The following is an 18656-nucleotide window of genomic DNA, read 5'->3' as shown; positions in this document are numbered from 1 at the left end:
TGCTCTCTCTTTGAACTTCTGACTGAAGACTTTGATATCTTGGCATATCCAAGAGCTGTTTGAGACATCACTGAGATCTCTTTTGAAACTCTAGCTGTGACGTGAGATTATGGGGTTTTTTTTCAGGAGAAACATCTGAGAAGCATACGGCGAGCTAGGATCCATTGGCTCTCCATTTAGTATCAAAGCCGTCTAAGAAAATGCATGTTCAGATGAGATGTTGAAGATGTTCTTTTGTGATTTTTCTTTCCAGTGGATAGAGTTTAGTTTTGGAGACCCTTCCTAAACTTTTCCATCCCTTTTAACACAAAATGCAACAGTGACACATTCCAGTCTCTTAATATATTAAAAATTAATGCCTCTTTCTTAAACGTTGCTGATAAAAGGCGTGATTTTTGCTGTGTGAGTCTCCTGCCGGGTGTTGACCCAGATTCTGAGGTAATATCAACACACATCCAGCTTGATCATTTTCAAGCGCCTCTCTCCGAGACAGTGTACGCCTGCTCTGTCGTACGGCATAATCTTTAAAAAAAAAAAAAAAATAGAACTCTTTACAAGATCTGGTTGCATTTTTAACGGATCCTCAGTCTGCTGTGGCACCGAAAAGTGTTTTTACATGTGCATGATTGAGCATGGATATAACGGTTGAGTTAAAGTTTGGGACGTACCTTTCGGCCGAGCTGTCCGGCTCGATGAAGCGTATAAGAGGGGGTGCAGAGAGGGTCTCTGTCGCAAATATTCCACCTTGTAGCTGAACCCCAAAACCATTGAGAGGGTCTCCTCTCAGAGTGACCTCACTGGACTCTGTGTGGACTATCTGACCACCAGGGCCCACAGAACTTGAGGCTAAAGACACGGCTAAACAGAAAGAAATATCAACACAGAAGTATCATTAATGTACTGGACTTAACCCATTAAGGGACCATTCACAGAACATGTTTTTGCATTTAAAAACACGAGGCATGAGGAAATGGAATGAAAAAAAAAAAACCTGCAAGTTGTAGAGATACATTTAAAAAAAGAGTTGAACTACTGGGTCACGCACAAGACACAAACGCAATGGTCGAACAAGCTGGTGTTTACACGCACAAACAAAACAAAACAATGGAAAAGCAGCGCAGTTGAGTGCAAAAAAAAACAAGTTCTGTGTGAACGGTCCCTAAAAGTAAAACTATTTCCAAAACCTGGTGAAAAATCTATGCAAGATGGAGAAATGAAGCAAGATGTGTTGTTAGTGCTTTTTGTTGCTAGCTTAGCAACATGCTAACATTTCTACAAGTAAACATTGTTTTACTGATAGATAAAAACAGTTGAATAACAAGTAGACTAGTTAGACTGTGTTTATAACAGTGCCTAGAGTAGGCTACTGTGTTGTTAGCTTAGCAACATGCTAACATCTAACTAAAAGTTCAATCGACAGATAAATAGGTCAATCTAATTAAAAAATTTATTATTTACCCAATAATCGTGTGCACTAGGTATTGCTTAGTTGTGCCTTGAGTTCTGAGTCATTAGCTTAGCAATATGCTAACATTTGTAGGTAAGTAAAAAGTTTAATTGACACATAAAAAATAGTTAAACTAATTAAAAACAGACTATTTAGCCAATATCTGCATGCTATGTTGCCTAACAGTGCGTATGGTGCATTCAAATCCTTCTTGGAAGTTTGTATTTATAGTTGGGGGAGGTTGTAATTATGGTGTCAGGTGCGCTTAAACCAGTTTGGTCTGAGCAAGATCTTTTCTACAAAAAAAGCAGCAAGATTTTTTTAAATACAATATGATGAATTACGAATACTCATCAGTTGTGTTTTTGCTTTTTTTAAGTATTTATTGAATTTATGAAGGTGTTGTAAACTGGCTTGTATCTATATTTTATCGTAATTGTGATATGCTATCATATTTTGTACATGCAACTTAGCTAGTTGAGTCCACCATGTTTTCTTACTTACACGGCGCAAACTCTGAGGCTCAGTTTCTTCACTTGTAATTCCGAATTTTTTGGTGGCATTCATATGCGTTCAACCTTAACGATCTTTCCAAAATGACTTGAATGCACTAATAGACTATTGTGTAATTAGCTTAGCAACATGCTAACTTTAATTGAATCAGTCAGGTGTATATTCTGTATGAAAAGTCATTTAAAAGCCTACTTAGAGCATTACAAATCAGTCATTTATAAGATATAATTTAGTTACTATGCTGTCTTAGACCCTTTCAAGCAGAAAATATCACAACATTAAAACCGATCCAGTCACCTACAGGAGCTCTTGTGCTCTTTTTTCCGCTGTCTTCTCTTTAGCATGGAGTTGCGCGGGCTCATGGGAGGAGCGGCCCGGGGCAGCGTGCTGGAACCCTGGCTGGTCATGCCCGATGTGGTGGTGGACCCCGGAGAGAAGTTAGTGCAGACTAAAGCTAAGGAGAAGAGAGTGGAAAACAGAGAGAAACTCAGGCAGTGTAACTGTATTTTAAAAAAAATTAATCAAAGAGATGGCAATGGTCCAATTGACTGAGTGGCTCACTGCAGGTTAATGATCCATATTCTATTGGTCCCTTGCTAGTCTTTGCAGATCCATCCACTCCTCTATGCATTTGTTATTTAAGGGGATGTTATATTCGATTTTGAGGCAACCACTGGGAGTTGGATGTCTGGGTTAAGAACAATTTTCCATATAAAGGTAATGCCATTTCACAAGTAACAGAAGATGGATGATAGAGAGAGAGATTTCATGAAGAAAATGTGAAAACTAAATTATGACTGTTTTGGTGCAAAAACAAAACAAAAAACACTGCAAAATTGTGCTGTCACATTGGCAACATTTCCAAAAACGTCCATTGTCTATTGTCAATAGTGTAGCGATGTACCAAGCACCTTTCCTTTGGTCAATGTGGCAAATTCAAGGTGCGTGACCAACTTGAACACTTAATAGAATGGGACGCTAGCCAAAAAAAAAAAAAATCCAATTACACTTAAAATAATTGTTTTTCCAAAGATAGTTTATGTCATTTTAGGTAGTTTTTTCAATAATTTTGGTTTTAGTTAGTTATTTGATGCTATAAAAACAGGGTGTAACGTCATGATTGTCAGCTGTCGGGCTCTAGCTACGAACAACATAATCAGCAACGACCGTTACTGGGATATTTTGGCTTTATTTTTCTACAGTAGAAGGAAGAGGAGAATTGTCAATTTTGATTCCATGGTGACTTTAAATGAGTGTATAACATCCGGAAAATTTCGCAGAACAACGATAAGTGGGACCGCACTTTAATGCCCATTTAAAATTTGCAGTATTTTTACTGCGTTTGAAAATACTATTTTTAAAAGGGGATAACTGTAACTTTAAAAATGATTTATTGTGGTTACATTTGCAGTAATCCTGAGAGCTGGATGGGTTACTGGAAGCAGAGGTCCATGTCGATGTCTTGCAGTGACCAGGATGTTGAGAATGGCAGTAGTTCACACAGGGGTCCCAGCAGTGCGGGTGGTCACTTTTCTGAACTTTCACTAAACACACAAAATGAATGACTAAATTGAGTTGAGAAATGAATTGCATGCTTTTCAGAATAAATAATGACAAAATGGTTAAAAAACATTTTTTTTACATATGCAACTTTATGTACGCCAACAATGTGGTGTTTTTTAAATATTGTTCTCATTAATACTCATTTGAACACTGAAATCCATCATTTGGAGTCTTGAGGGTCCGTTGAAGTCGCATTATCGTCTCTAATACTGGTCTGTGGAAAATGAATGTGCATGCAAAACAATGAGAAAGCTCATTAGCAAACAGGCTAATGAAGTCCTGCTGCTAGAGGCAGGCCGTATAATTGAGTGCCTCTGTTTGTGCTTGTTCTCATTTGTTCTGGAGGACTGCAGTATCTCCAAGCTCTTATAATGCAGTAAGTCTGACGGTAGCAGAAGACTGAATTTAAAAGACAGTATAATTTATTTGAGAAATTAATCAAGCACACTTGAACAAGTAATTTATTACAGGGCAGTGGTTTTGGACCCAGATTCTGGACATCAAGTGACGACCAAATGCAGAATCACAATTGTTTATCACACAAAATTAATAAAAAATGTGCTGAAAAAAACAAATTTTAAAAGTATTAATATTACCATAGACTGCGAAAGCCTACCAATTGGCAACATTATTAATAAAACATAGGCTAAATATTATGATTGTAATTATTACAGCCTCACAAGTCCAAAGATGGCACTGATGTAAATAAGGTCTATATCTTGTAATTGGGACTTTATTTCTCATGACTGCGACTATATCAAAATTACGACAGCATTTCTCGTAATTGCGACTCTCTTGTAGTTGTGCCTTTTTTTCTCATGATTGCAACTTAATTTTAAAATGTTTTACTTTATTTTTTCATAATTGTAACTATTTCCCATAACTGAGTCCTATTCTTGTAATTGGGACTTTATTTCTCGCAATTGCGACTATATATCTCATAATTGCGACTTGTTTTTTATTATTTTGTGAATGGGACTCTTATTGGTTTATTGCACGTAGAGCCCAAAACACACCCATTACTCATTAAGAGAATATGGTCAACCCTTTTAGACCATGCACTGGTTGCGCCGACCATTTTTTTCCATCGTTAAACTAGCAAAAGTGGATTCGGACACGTCCTAAGTGCGCTTGCGCCCTTTGGACCATGCGCTTAGATCCTTAAAATAGGGCCCTATATCTCATAAATGTGACTATCGTAATTGCGACTATATCTCATACATGTGACTATTTTAATTGTGACTATATCTTATAAATGTGACTATTGTTATTGTGACTATATCTCATAAATGTGACTTTATCGTAATTGCGACTATATCTCATACATGTGACTATTTTAATTGTGACTATATCTCATAAATGTGACCATTGTTATTGTGACTATATCTCATAAATGTGACTATTGTAATTGCGAATATATCTCATAAATGTAACTTGTTATTGTGACTATCTCATAAATGTGACTATTGTAATTGCGACTATATCTCATACATGTGACTATTTTAATTGTGACTATATCTCATAAATGTGACTATTATTATTGTGACTATATCTCATAAATGTGACTATTGTTATTGTGACTATATCTCATAAATGTGACTTTATTGTAATTGTGACTATCTCATAAATGTAACTATTGTAATTGCGACTATATCTCATAAATGTGACTTGTTATTGTGACTATATCTCATAAATGTGGCTTTATCGTAATTGCGACTATATCTCATACGTGTGACTATTTTAATTGTGACTATATCTCATAAATGTGACTATTGTTATTGTGACTATACCACATAAATGTAACCATTGTAATTGCGACTATATCTCATAAATGTGACTTGTTATTGTGACTTGATCTCATAAATGTAACTATTGTAATTGCAACTATATCTCATAAATGTGACTTCATCGTAATTGTGAATATATCTCATGATTGCTACTTGTAACTGTGACTTAATGTCTCATTTTTTTGCTCATTTGTACATTATTTCTTGTAATTGTTACTGTGTATCCCGCAATTTTGACTATATCTCATAAGAAATTGTGACTTCTCACAATTGCACTTTTATCTCTAGTAACCTGCGACTACTATTATTTTAAATCTTTTCTATTTTCTCTGAAGTGGAAACAAGTACATTAAATGTATTCTACATATTCTAAATGTATTCTATAGAATACATAACTATATATAAAAATACATAAAATACAAACCTTCTGCAGATAATAATTTAGATATTTGAACTTATTAATGAACCTAACATGCTTAGTATATTTTCCCTGCTGGAAAATCCATCTGAAGCTAGTAATTGTGTTTATGGATATGGTAGCTAGTTTATGGATATGGTAGCTAGCAGGCAACTGGTTTGTTCGTCCAAGATGGTTTACCATTTTGAACCATAGAAACCAGCTAACATGTTCCAATACACAGTACCAACTTGAGATGGATTTTCCAGCAGGGTATTAATGATGTGAAACACCCCATCACATATGTGACATTCATCAACTTAACTTTAACTTAGCTTAGCTGTACCCTCCTCCATCTCAGGAAACCATAAGAAGCTTTAAAACGCTTGGGGGGAAATGTGTGTATTTGTGTGTGTGGTTACACATTAAGGTTTTAATGAAGTCTACTCACTACTTTTAATCTTTAGTATGCTACTAAACAACCATCATCTCCTGTACACGCAACACTACATATTAGCATTATGTTTGTATTTTTGCCACACAGGATGTGATGAGACACTAATCAATGCCACTTTCAGACAGATTTTCACAAGCCAGGTTAAATACTACTATCTATCTGTTGGTGTGAGCACCAATGAAGCATCTTCTAACGTTTGGGAGCTAAATCCCTCTCGCTTGTGGCTTATGCTAAGCTCGTCTGCTATGTCTTGAAGAAACACAACTCTGTCTCTTGATGTGGGAATTGAGAACACCAGGAATGGTGACGGTAAAGTCTCCCACACAGGCTGATGTGACGGGAGCTTAATTCGAGTAAGGAGATTACAATTCTGCTTTTTTAAGAGCACGTCATTTATCTAAAACACAAATTGAACCAGCAGGTGACTGGCGCTGAGGTTATTAGCAGTGGCTTGGGATAATTTGTTATAAGATTCGGTGTAGTTAATTTCTGTATTGCAAAATACAGACACACTATGCAAATGATTAATCTAAAAAAATCTGTTACTATCTAGACTACTTTCTAAATGTTGCTGTCTTCCATCCAAAGTAGGATGTGCAGTACCATCATGGGTCAATGACATAACGCTTTTTTTCTCTTCAGATCAACACTGTAAAAAAAAGTTCCTGCCTTAAAGTTTTTAAGTACAATCAACTTGAATGATTAAGTAATTTCAACTTAAATTACATTAAACTGACTTAAAAATGAGTTGAATCTTGTATAAATTGGGTTAAGGTTACTTATTTTGATGAGTTAAAGCAATGTAAAACATATGTTGTCATAACATTTTTTTTTTTTTTACAGTGTATTAATGTATTCAAAAATACATAGAAAATGCAATTCCTACATAGAATGACTTTAAAGTGAAATTCATTTTAGATATTTTGGGGATATTTTAGAAATTTAATCAAAAATACATGTGAAAATTACCTAAACTTAACTCAAAGTTAACTTTGAGTTTGTTCAAATACTGTAAATATTGGAAAAAAGTGTGTCCACCAAATCATGTGGTGCAACCAATTGTAGGGAAACATAATGGAGGGAAAAAAAAAACATAAGTAAGAAATTATGTCATAGAGAGGTTTTAAGTATCATAATTTAAACTTTGTGTAACAAGGCAAAGTCAGTTCAGGTTAAATGAAATGTGATACAGAAATGTGTAATATTTTTTTGGGGGAAAAACGTTTACCTTGAAAATACTTAACTTAAAAAATAAGATATTTTATAGTGTATGATTATTTTTACTACACCCCATTACATTTAAATTTAATCTTTTTGTTGTCTTTTCAAAATGACCCAATGTTAATTCAAATATTACATTTGTAAGGTCTTATCATGTGTTTTAAACTAAATTTTCCAGATCATAATGCACAATAAATGACAAGCGTCAATCTGATTGGCTAACTTCTACCATATGTAACATAATATCAATGTTGCTTTGGATATACCAAATATGGATATCTAAGATCTCAAAGACAGCGATCCCAAATGAGCTGGTTACCAGACATACTTTATTTTTTTCCCCTAACAAGGTCAGCTATAATATTTGCATATGGAAAATGAGAATTCAAAAAGTAGGAGTCATTTGGTAAAATATCAAACTCCATTTATTCTCCCAAATTTCTATGACATTTCGACACGGGCCCAGCGAGTGGGTGTCAATTCTTGATTGAAGTCATGCCGGGACTGATGGTTCACACACGCAAATATATTTTTCCATCATTATAGCCTTCTACTTCCTCTCTCGGGTTCTCAGCGCGGCAGGGAATGACCTATATAGTGTCAGATCAGATGCTGAAAAACTAAACCACTTTACTTGTCCATATCCGTTAGGGACGTTTGTACCTGTGCCCAAAAATCTGGACGTCAAGGCTGTCCTGGCATCATAAACTCAATGTATCAATTCAAGTGGCCATCTTGGAGCTTTAGCAGGTGTAATTAAATGCTGAGCAGCAGAAACATGGCGGCAAACGTGGGGCAAGAATTGGACTAGATTGAAATCAATGGGCATCTACGGTTCTGGATGATTGGAGAACCAGAAGTAGCAAGTTTGAAGTTTCAACGTCGTCAATAATTGGACCAATCATTGGTTGCATCCAATAAAGTCCTGCAATTACATCATACGCTCTATGATAATACGCTATTGATTAGATTCTCAGAGGATCTCATGCATGCTGTAAAAGCGTATACTAATTCAGGCTTTTAACGCAATGTGGTCTGCACCATTGGACATCTGTTCATCTCCTGAATTTGCATATAAACGGGGCTGAAAAGAACTAATCTGGGTCTTCGTCCACCGCGTCTCGGTTTATTATCGGGCCGCAGCCTGTTGGTTTTCTAGGGTGAGCGGGTCTCCGTGATTAAATCTGTCCCGCAGTCTAAAACTCGTGGGGCGACATCAAGCAGAGCGAGAAGCTAATTAAATGAGATGACGGCAGATGAGATGACAGAGCAAGTCTCGGCATCCACGTTTTCTCGTCCTCATTTGGGCATCCGAAGAGGATACATGTGAAGTGTATATCGCTATAATTAGCAAGAAAATGATGTGACCTCCTTTGAAGTAAACAGAGAAAGAGTTGCCGTAACCCTTGTTAAAAAGCACTGTGGTTCAATGTGAAGGTTTTGAATGATTACCATGATCAACCACCATTACATTTTCATGATAATAATTAAACCTTAAACAAACACCTCCTCCTCATTCATTTTTTTAAAGTTGGACATTATCCTTCTTAGTATACAATAAGTATATTTCAGTTTTTCTGCACAAAAATTACTGAATCTTTGATGACTGAATAAGTGCGGTTCACCTTTATACCTCAAGGTGGTTGAAAATGGTTTTAATAATATGTTTGAGATGGCGAATATGAGCCAGATGCTGGATGTACTGGGAAATGAGCTCTGATGAGGACAGTGATGATGGTATGAAACATCTGCTCAAACTGAACCCTTCCAAGCTCCAGAAGATAACAAAATATGCTTTATTATATTCTTCTGTAATTGTTACTCTAATATCAGGAGTGTTTTATATTGTTCTGGGTCGCTAAAGACCTGAATAATGATTGGTGAGACATTCATGCATTTAAGGGTTAAATATAATAATTGATTTGCTAAATGACGAATAAGACTGTCCAAGGATAAAGAAAGCAAAGCAATGTTTTAAAATATAGTTAAAAATACTTGCACCAAGTTTTTCGTGTATTCGTTTCGTTAATTCATGGTTTCTTATGGTTTTGAAGATTTTTCTCATTTTTCGTAGATCTTTTTTTTTTTTTTTACATTTTCTTATGCTGTGCAACCAACCAAAAATAATAATAAAAATGTACAACTTGTGATCTTAATCATTATTAAAAAAATATATATATATATATATATATATATATTTTTCAAGGTAAAAGTATTTTTTTACAAATGTCATGACTTTGATTTGGTGGGCGAAAGTTTCGCAATGTTTATAATATTTTTATAAACTATTTCTTTTTATTTATATTTAATCACATCAAATATATATTAATAATTAATTTGCTCAATGACTGTCTCAGATAAAGTGGGAAAATAATTAACAATCCATGTACCAAGTTCTTTGAAATGTAATGTATCTATTTATGGTTTCTTATGTTTTAGTAAAAACATTTTTTTTTTTTTATTACAAATTAAATGACCCTTAAAATATCATGTGGTGTAACCCTTAAGTAAAAAGTAAGACACATTTTTTATACACCAACGTATCATTTTAAGTTGTTTTTTAACAAATATTGTGAATTATTAATTGTTAAATATCACTGTATTTTATTACATGGCTGTACCACATGATATTTTACAATCCGCCATGATTTTGATTTCATGGACGAAAGTTTCTCAATGTTTATAATATTTTTATGAACTAATTTTTTTTATTAATATTTAATCATATTAAATATATTTTTCTCCAGAATTTTTTTTTTTTAAAGAAAATAAAAACATTATTATTATTATTATATTATAGAAGACATGTATGACTTGCATTTATAATTTGTTTTCAAATAAATTAACAGATTTAAAAAAAGTGTTGTGTCATTGACCCATTCACAGACAGTTCTCCAGACACAGTTAAGGCCTGTTCCAAGATCAGATTTAGCCATCTGTTGAAGACGCCTCTGATTAAGCCTAATCCGTGTCTGGAAAACTGCGCCAAATTCCACATTTTTTCCCCCCTTCTCTCACCAGTGTCCTGGGGTTTTCCGGGCAGGCGTGTTTGGTGTGCGGGTAGGATCTCGAGTTTGGTCTGATCAGAAGTGCTGGCCAGCAGCTGCGTTGCCTCCAGGACCGAGCAGTGCTCTGTGCTGGTGCCGTCTATAGACAGAATATGATCACCCACATGCAACGCTCCTGACCTGAGAGGCAAACAGAGAACTGCTAGAACTGTCATAAATGTGGGAAGTGTTAGAGACAACAGTAAAACTGATCTAAATCACCATATCAATAATGTGTCACAATATACATAGCGAATTATGTTTCTTCTTGTCTTCAAAATGTTGTGAAACAGTAATATACTGTATAAACTGCATACCAAAAATGAGTCTTATGATTCTAATGCTAAACAAAAACAATGAAGTATCAAGCACCTTAATAACTATAAGAGATTAAGAATAACCATCGCATTTTTCTGTTTGAGTTCAACTGTATTCAACAGAAGAATAATTTCTGTGGAAATTGTTTGTGGAAAAAACAGTAAAAACGAGTTTTACGATCAATTTACATAAAAAATAAATAATATCAGTTTTGCAGGTTTTTTAAAGAAATAAAATCCTTCATGTAAGAATGGTTTTACAAACAATGTATGTAGGAAGATTTAAAAACATTCACATAAAATTGGCTTTGTGAACAATTTAGGTAAAAAGTATACATTTGTGGAAGAAATATTTCACAAAGAATGTAAATGAAAAAAAAAATGCATTATTCAATTATACATAAATTGATTCTGAAACCATTTTCATGCAAATGATATTATTTTATGTAAAAAAAGATAAAAATCATTTACAGAGGAATGGTTTATAAACAAGGTTTTTACACAAGGATGATTTTACTCATATTAGGTAAGGAGAAATAAAAACAGTTGTGTAAGTTCAATATTAAAAAAATTAAGAATTAGAATAATTGAAAAAAAATTATGAACTATTAACTTGCTAGAATTTTTTTCTCAAACAATTTACGTAAGAAAAACACTAAAAGTGGTTTCACAATTTACACAGAAAGCTCGTGTTTGATGAATGAGGCCCATTGAGAGTGTACCTGTCCACCACGCTAGCGGACTTGATCTTGTCGATGACGATGGCCTGTTTGTTCCTGTGCATGGCAGTGGTCAGAGTAATTCCCAGACTCGCTCCGGGCGCCTTGGCGATCTCCACCAGCAGCGGACCGGAGGCGTTGGTCACCGAGTCTGGAAGCCAGGTGATAAGGACCAACAAGGATAGCATTGTTACGGTGTGGTTTAGCTGTGGTTTCTTAACGGATCGTTCTTGCAGCTTAGAGTAAATAAAGAGTGGTTTTGGACTGGGCAGGAAGTTCTGAGCTCTGAGTTTATTTCAAACCTCTATATTCTAAGATATGATCCTTTTAACTCTTCGAGGAGAACAACAGTGGGCGTTATGCTAATTGTTAGCCTTCACAGCATTAGTACCCCTAGTAAAGGGGTTCTTTCTCTGCCTCTCGCAGGTCAACAAGAGAAGATGGTTAAACAGAGCAGAGCTCTCTGGAGAGAGGCAGAGTACTTCTGGAAAACGTCTGCGAAAGGACAAGCACTCTCTTAAAGTGCTCCTATTATCCTATTTTAAAGGTTCCTAATTTAGTTTCAAAGGTCTCCTACAATAGATTTACATTCATCCAAGGTCATAACACCTTCATTTTCTCATAATATGCATGGCAGCATCACCTCACTTCTCACAGTGTCTGATAGTGTAAGTCTGTTGTGATTGATCTACTCTGCTCTGATTGGTCAGATGACCCAGTCTGTTGTGATTGGTCTACTCTGCTCTGATTGGTCAGATGGCTCAGTCTGTTGTGATTGGTCTACTCTGTTCTGATTGGTCAGATAACCCAGTCTGTTGTGATTGGTCTACTCTGCTCTGATTGGTCAGATAACCCAGTCTGTGATTGGTCTACTCTGCTCTGATTGGTCAGATGGCTCAGTCTGTTGTGATTGGTCTACTCTGCTCTGATTGGTCAGATGGCTCAGTCTGTTGTGATTGGTCTACTCTGCTCTGATTGGTCAGATAACCCAGTCTGTTGTGATTGGTCTACTCTGCTCTGATTGGTCAGATGGCTCAGTCTGTTGTGATTGGTCTACTCTGTTCTGATTGGTCAGATGGCCCAGTCTGTTGTGATTGGTCTACTCTGCTCTGATTGGTCAGATGGCCCAGTCTGTTGTGATTGGTCTACTCTGCCTGGATAGGTCAGATGGTCCAGTCTGTTGTGATTGGTCTACTCTGCTCTGATTGGTCAAATGGTCCAGTCTGTTGTGATTGGTCTACTCTGCTCTGATTGGTCAGTTAACCCAGTCTGTTGTGATTGGTCTACTCTGTTCTGATTGGTCAGATGGCCCAGTCTGTTGTGATTGGTCTACTCTGTTCTGATTGGTCAGATGGCCCAGTCTGTTGTGATTGGTCTACTCTGCTCTGATTGGTCAGATGACCCAGTCTTTTGTGATTGGTTTACTCTGTTCTGATTGGTCAGATGGCCCAGTCTGTTGTGATTGGTCTACTCTGCTCTGATTGGTCAGATAACCCAGTCTGTTGTGATTGGTCTACTCTGCTCTGATTGGTCAGATGGCTCAGTCTGTTGTGATTGGTCTACTCTGTTCTGATTGGTCAGATGGCCCAGTCTGTTGTGATTGGTCTACTCTGCTCTGATAGGTCAGATGGCCCAGTCTGTTGTGATTGGTCTACTCTGTTCTGATTGGTCAGATGGCCCAGTCTGTTGTGATTGGTCTACTCTGCTCTGATAGGTCAGATGGCCCAGTCTGTTGTGATTGGTCTACTCTGCTCTGATAGGTCAGATGGCCCAGTCTGTTGTGATTGGTCTATTCTGCTCTGATTGGTCAGATGGCTCAGTCTGTAGTCATTGGTCTACTCTGCTCTGATTGGTCAGATAACCCAGTCTGTTGTGATTGGTCTACTCTGCTCTGATTGGTCAGATGGCTCAGTCTGTTGTGATTGGTCTACTCTGTTCTGATTGGTCAGATAACCCAGTCTGTTGTGATTGGTCTACTCTGCTCTGATTGGTCAGATAACCCAGTCTGTGATTGGTCTACTCTGCTCTGATTGGTCAGATGGCTCAGTCTGTTGTGATTGGTCTACTCTGCTCTGATTGGTCAGATGGCTCAGTCTGTTGTGATTGGTCTACTCTGCTCTGATTGGTCAGATAACCCAGTCTGTTGTGATTGGTCTACTCTGCTCTGATTGGTCAGATGGCTCAGTCTGTTGTGATTGGTCTACTCTGTTCTGATTGGTCAGATGGCCCAGTCTGTTGTGATTGGTCTACTCTGCTCTGATTGGTCAGATGGCCCAGTCTGTTGTGATTGGTCTACTCTGCCTGGATAGGTCAGATGGTCCAGTCTGTTGTGATTGGTCTACTCTGCTCTGATTGGTCAAATGGTCCAGTCTGTTGTGATTGGTCTACTCTGCTCTGATTGGTCAGTTAACCCAGTCTGTTGTGATTGGTCTACTCTGTTCTGATTGGTCAGATGGCCCAGTCTGTTGTGATTGGTCTACTCTGTTCTGATTGGTCAGATGGCCCAGTCTGTTGTGATTGGTCTACTCTGCTCTGATTGGTCAGATGACCCAGTCTTTTGTGATTGGTTTACTCTGTTCTGATTGGTCAGATGGCCCAGTCTGTTGTGATTGGTCTACTCTGCTCTGATTGGTCAGATAACCCAGTCTGTTGTGATTGGTCTACTCTGCTCTGATTGGTCAGATGGCTCAGTCTGTTGTGATTGGTCTACTCTGTTCTGATTGGTCAGATGGCCCAGTCTGTTGTGATTGGTCTACTCTGCTCTGATAGGTCAGATGGCCCAGTCTGTTGTGATTGGTCTACTCTGCCTGGATAGGTCAGATGGTCCAGTCTGTTGTGATTGGTCTACTCTGCTCTGATTGGTCAGTTAACCCAGTCTGTTGTGATTGGTCTACTCTGCTCTGATTGGTCAGATGGCCCAGTCTGTTGTGATTGGTCTACTCTGTTCTGATTGGTCAGATGGCCCAGTCTGTTGTGATTGGTCTACTCTGCTCTGATAGGTCAGATGGCTCAGTCTGTTGTGATTGGTCTACTCTGCTCTGATTGGTCAGATGGCTCAGTCTGTTGTGATTGGTCTACTCTGCTCTGATTGGTCAGATGACCCAGTCTGTTGTGATTAGTCTACTCTGTTCTGATTGGTCAGATGGCCCAGTCTGTTGTGATTGGTCTACTCTGCTCTGATTGGTCAGATGGCCCAGTCTGTTGTGATTAGTCTACTCTGCTCTGATAGGTCAGATGGCTCAGTCTGTTGTGATTGGTCTACTCTGCTCTGATTGGTCAGATGGCTCAGTCTGTTGTGATTGGTCTACTCTGCTCTGATTGGTCAGATGGCCCAGTCTGTTGTGATTAGTCTACTCTGTTCTGATTGGTCAGATGGCCCAGTCTGTTGTGATTGGTCTACTCTGCTCTGATTGGTCAAATGGCCCAGTCTGTTGTGATTGGTCTACTCTGCTCTGATTGGTCAGATGGCCCAGTCTGTTGTGATTGGTCTACTCTGTTCTGATTGGTCAGATGGCCCAGTCTGTTGTGATTGGTCTACTCTGCTCTGATAGGTCAGATGGCCCAGTCTGTTGTGATTGGTCTACTCTGTTCTGATTGGTCAGATGGCCCAGTCTGTTGTGATTGGTCTACTCTGCTCTGATAGGTCAGATGGCCCAGTCTGTTGTGATTGGTTTACTCTGCTCTGATTGGTCAGATGACTCAGTCTGTTGTGATTGGTCTAAGACCACAGGATGGCATTATGCAAATTTGTTAAAAACCTACATAGGTTTGTGCAGGAAGTAAAACTGGAATTACTGATGACTCGTTTCAAGCAGTTCAGAATTGTTGTTTTCTTTTGGGAGACAACAACTTTATTTGTCCTGCACTTGAAATTTGCAGACCTTACATTCACAAACAACTATATTACACACTGCATGAAAGGTAATATCTGAAAAAGCATAATAGGGGCTCTTTAACGCAAGAAACTTTAGATTATTTTCCTTTTTATATTTCCTTTTTATTTCCTTTTTTAAAGTGCAACATACAAAACTAATAACATTTTAATCCACTGGGACATGTGGAATTTTCATCATGTCATTGTCAACATATAAAACAAGTGCAATTGAAGTAACTCACCCATGATGGAGACATCGTACTCAATCTGGAAAAGGGCTTCTTGTCCACACTGGGTCAGTACAGTCAGGGCTTCGCTGTGAGTGGCACTGTGTAAAACAACTCCATCCACGCTTAAGATGCGGTCACCTGCTTTTAGAGTCCCTTCTCTGCAGGAGAACACATGCGGAACATTCACATTTTATTGCCGAATTAAATGTATAACATATGCAGCAACATTTAAACGTTTAGGGTCAACAAGATAAAAAAATTAATAATAATTAATACTTTAATTCAGAAAGTTAAATATATGTTGCTCTTTTAAACAAAAATAAAAAAATAAAATAAAAAATTACAGTATTACAGTTATACAAAAATTCTGCTTTTCCATCACGGAAATAAAGTAAATTTTAAAATATATTAAAATAGAAAAAAGTTATTTTATATTGTAATAATATTTCACAATATTACTGTTTTTACTGAATTTCCGATCAAATAAATGCAGCCTTGGTGAGCAGGAGATTCTTCTTTAAAAAACATTTTTAAATAAAACATTTTAAATAAAAAAGAGCTTTTGTATAAATGTGATTTATATAAATTACAAATATAAATGTTACAATTAACATGAACTAAAATTAATAATTGCTTTATAAGTATTCTCAATTGTAAGTTCATGTTAACTAGTGCTTAAGCTTTCAAAAGTTTTTTTTTTTCTTTTTTTGCATTTAGTGCACTTTGTTAAATAAATAAAAAATAAATAAAAAAAGTTGCAATTGATTCCAATGGAGTTTGATGTTAGCATAAGGTTGATGCCTTAAAATGGTGACTAGTTGCAACACAGTTGAATTTTTGAGTTTCTTTACAACTCTCTCGATATTCCACACTAATGATTAATGCTACATGAGAGAGGACCTGTTTGAGAGCACAAAATTTTCCACATGAAATGTCTGGGGGGGAGACAATGCATACAATTTCCACACGTTAGCCAAGGCAGTCTTTGTTTCTAACATCAAAGGTATCTTATGGATGATATTTTCTCTCAAGACACATGTTTATTTATTTCTCTCTTTTGGCAGGTTGCGTGTTGCTGATATATAGGGAAAAGTGCTTGAAAAGAGAATCATGGAACATCCTAAAACTAAGAATAATAACTAGCCATATAAGATGAGAAAGAAATCTCTGGCCTACTTTCTGGATTTGGTTAAATTGCAAAAAAGTGTGTACAGACTTGGAAGATGACTACAGTTGCTCGTTAAATGTAGTTCGCATAAAAAAAGTTTTACACCAATAAATGAATAGTATCTGATATGTTTTAATAGCTGCTTTATTCTAAACTAAGTGGGTAGCCCCTCATGATGGCGGCCATTTTGAGATCACATGACCTGGCAAATACTATTAATACCAATACTAAGTACAAGTACTAACTAACTAATGACTCTGTCTACTAAAATGTATTGAATCATCGAAAGTGTCATTTTACAAAATGGCCGCAATGACAAAAAAAAATTTATATCCTAATATATTGCTTGATGATTTGTGCAGTTTCTCATAAATACGTAATGATTTTTAATTCTATGTGTCATCCCATGAAGCAACTAATGGTCAATTTAAACATGTCTCTTTCGATGTTTTCAGTAAACATGCTAACTAATTAGCCTGCTAAGCTAACATTCTGTCCTGCATTGACATGCTAATCAATTAGCCTACTAAGCTAACTCATCCACTGCAAGTTATGTTACATAATCATATAGAAACTTTGATTATGTGTTGTGTAAAATGAATCTTGAAATACCGAGTTTTCCACAACATTAAGATACAACATTATAGACAGATATTATATTCAGTGTTACTCTATCCACACAAACTACTGAAATATATTTACTTTATGCGTGGACTACTATATGAATAGGACAAACATAATAATAAAATGTTTTTTCTCAATGTAAAGTGCCTTCAAAGCTTATTTTTTGGTTGTGCATTACCTGTCGGCAGGACCACCTGGTCGGACATGTGTGACCACCAGTGGGCGAGATTTGTGCCAGTCCTCATGGGATCCACCTGTATTATAACACATACAGATCTGTAACCTGCAGTTAAATCTGCAACATTTTGTTCTTAAGAATATAAACCCACCTCGCATAACAAAGCCGAAGCTGTTGCCCTCTTTCTGCAAACAGATCTCGATTGTCTTGGAAATAACACCTGAGGTACTGTCTGGCGCTAAGAGGGACAACAGAGACAGGAGAGAGGCAATAGCATCTCTAAATCAGCACCTTTTACTGGGCGAATGGCCAGATCGGGGGGGGGACAATCAGATAAATAAGACCAGATGCAAACTGACATTCAGCAGAAGGTCAGCCAGAGACACTGAGCCTATAAACCATTCAATTTATCTGTCATGCACAAGATAGATAGACTGGCTAATGATCACAATATATCATCACACATGCCAAACTGAGACAATCTAGAAATGGTTGGCAAATGGTCAGAAAATAGTTGAAATAAAATGCAGATATATACATATGTTGGCATATTTTGCATGTTTTCGAAATTCACAATAAAAAATTTGTTTACAAGGTTGATGAACACTTTTGTTTAGGGGCTGTTTACACGACACCATTTTCAACTAAAAACGTAAAACTTTTTTATGCATTTTGGCCGTTCTTTTACACGACAACAGCGGTTTGGGAGCCTGAAAATGCAAAAAAATAAAATAAACAGCTTTCAAAGTGTACGTTTTTTCAAACGGTTTCCGTGTAAACAACAATAACGCGAATCTCTGAAGATGATGACGTATTACATGTTCAGTCTATAGTGTTTCATCGCCATCTAATGGCCTGGCAGCAGAATACAGGGTTTTTATTCGTTTTTCACGGATCCGTGTGAATGGGGATCATTTTGACAATGGAGTCGTCTGTACGCGGAAAATTCAAAGGAAAAACTCAGTTTTAAGCACATCGTTGTCGTGTAAACGTACCCTGAATTACAGATCCAATTGACCAAAATTCTGTCAATAAATTGGCCTGGGGTGCATTTCCCAAAAACATTGTTAGCCAACTATGCTCGAAAGTTCCATCATTACCAATATATTTTAAC

General features: G+C 36.8%; 1 protein-coding gene across 6 annotated transcripts in view; it reads right to left on the bottom strand.

The window, feature by feature from the left end:
* Positions 1-18656, bottom strand: part of grip2b (glutamate receptor interacting protein 2b) — a 113010-nt gene that overhangs the window by 23876 nt on the left and 70478 nt on the right. For all 6 annotated transcript variants that reach the window (XM_081385598.1, XM_081385603.1, XM_081385600.1 and 3 more), the window contains exons 5-12: positions 17694-17780; positions 17543-17618; positions 15585-15730; positions 11472-11619; positions 10404-10573; positions 3364-3504; positions 2262-2414; positions 669-858 (exon numbers count right to left, since the gene is read on the bottom strand). In XM_081385598.1, coding sequence (XP_081241724.1) covers positions 669-858; positions 2262-2414; positions 3364-3504; positions 10404-10573; positions 11472-11619; positions 15585-15730; positions 17543-17618; positions 17694-17780 — 1111 coding nt within the window. The remainder of the gene's footprint in view (positions 1-668; positions 859-2261; positions 2415-3363; positions 3505-10403; positions 10574-11471; positions 11620-15584; positions 15731-17542; positions 17619-17693; positions 17781-18656) is intronic.

This window comes from Scardinius erythrophthalmus, assembly GCF_964197995.2.
Source record: "Scardinius erythrophthalmus genome assembly, chromosome: 14".
NCBI lineage: Eukaryota > Metazoa > Chordata > Actinopteri > Cypriniformes > Leuciscidae > Scardinius > Scardinius erythrophthalmus.
The sequence above is the reverse complement of the archived record's forward strand: the minus strand, read 5'-3'. Positions and strand labels throughout refer to the sequence as shown.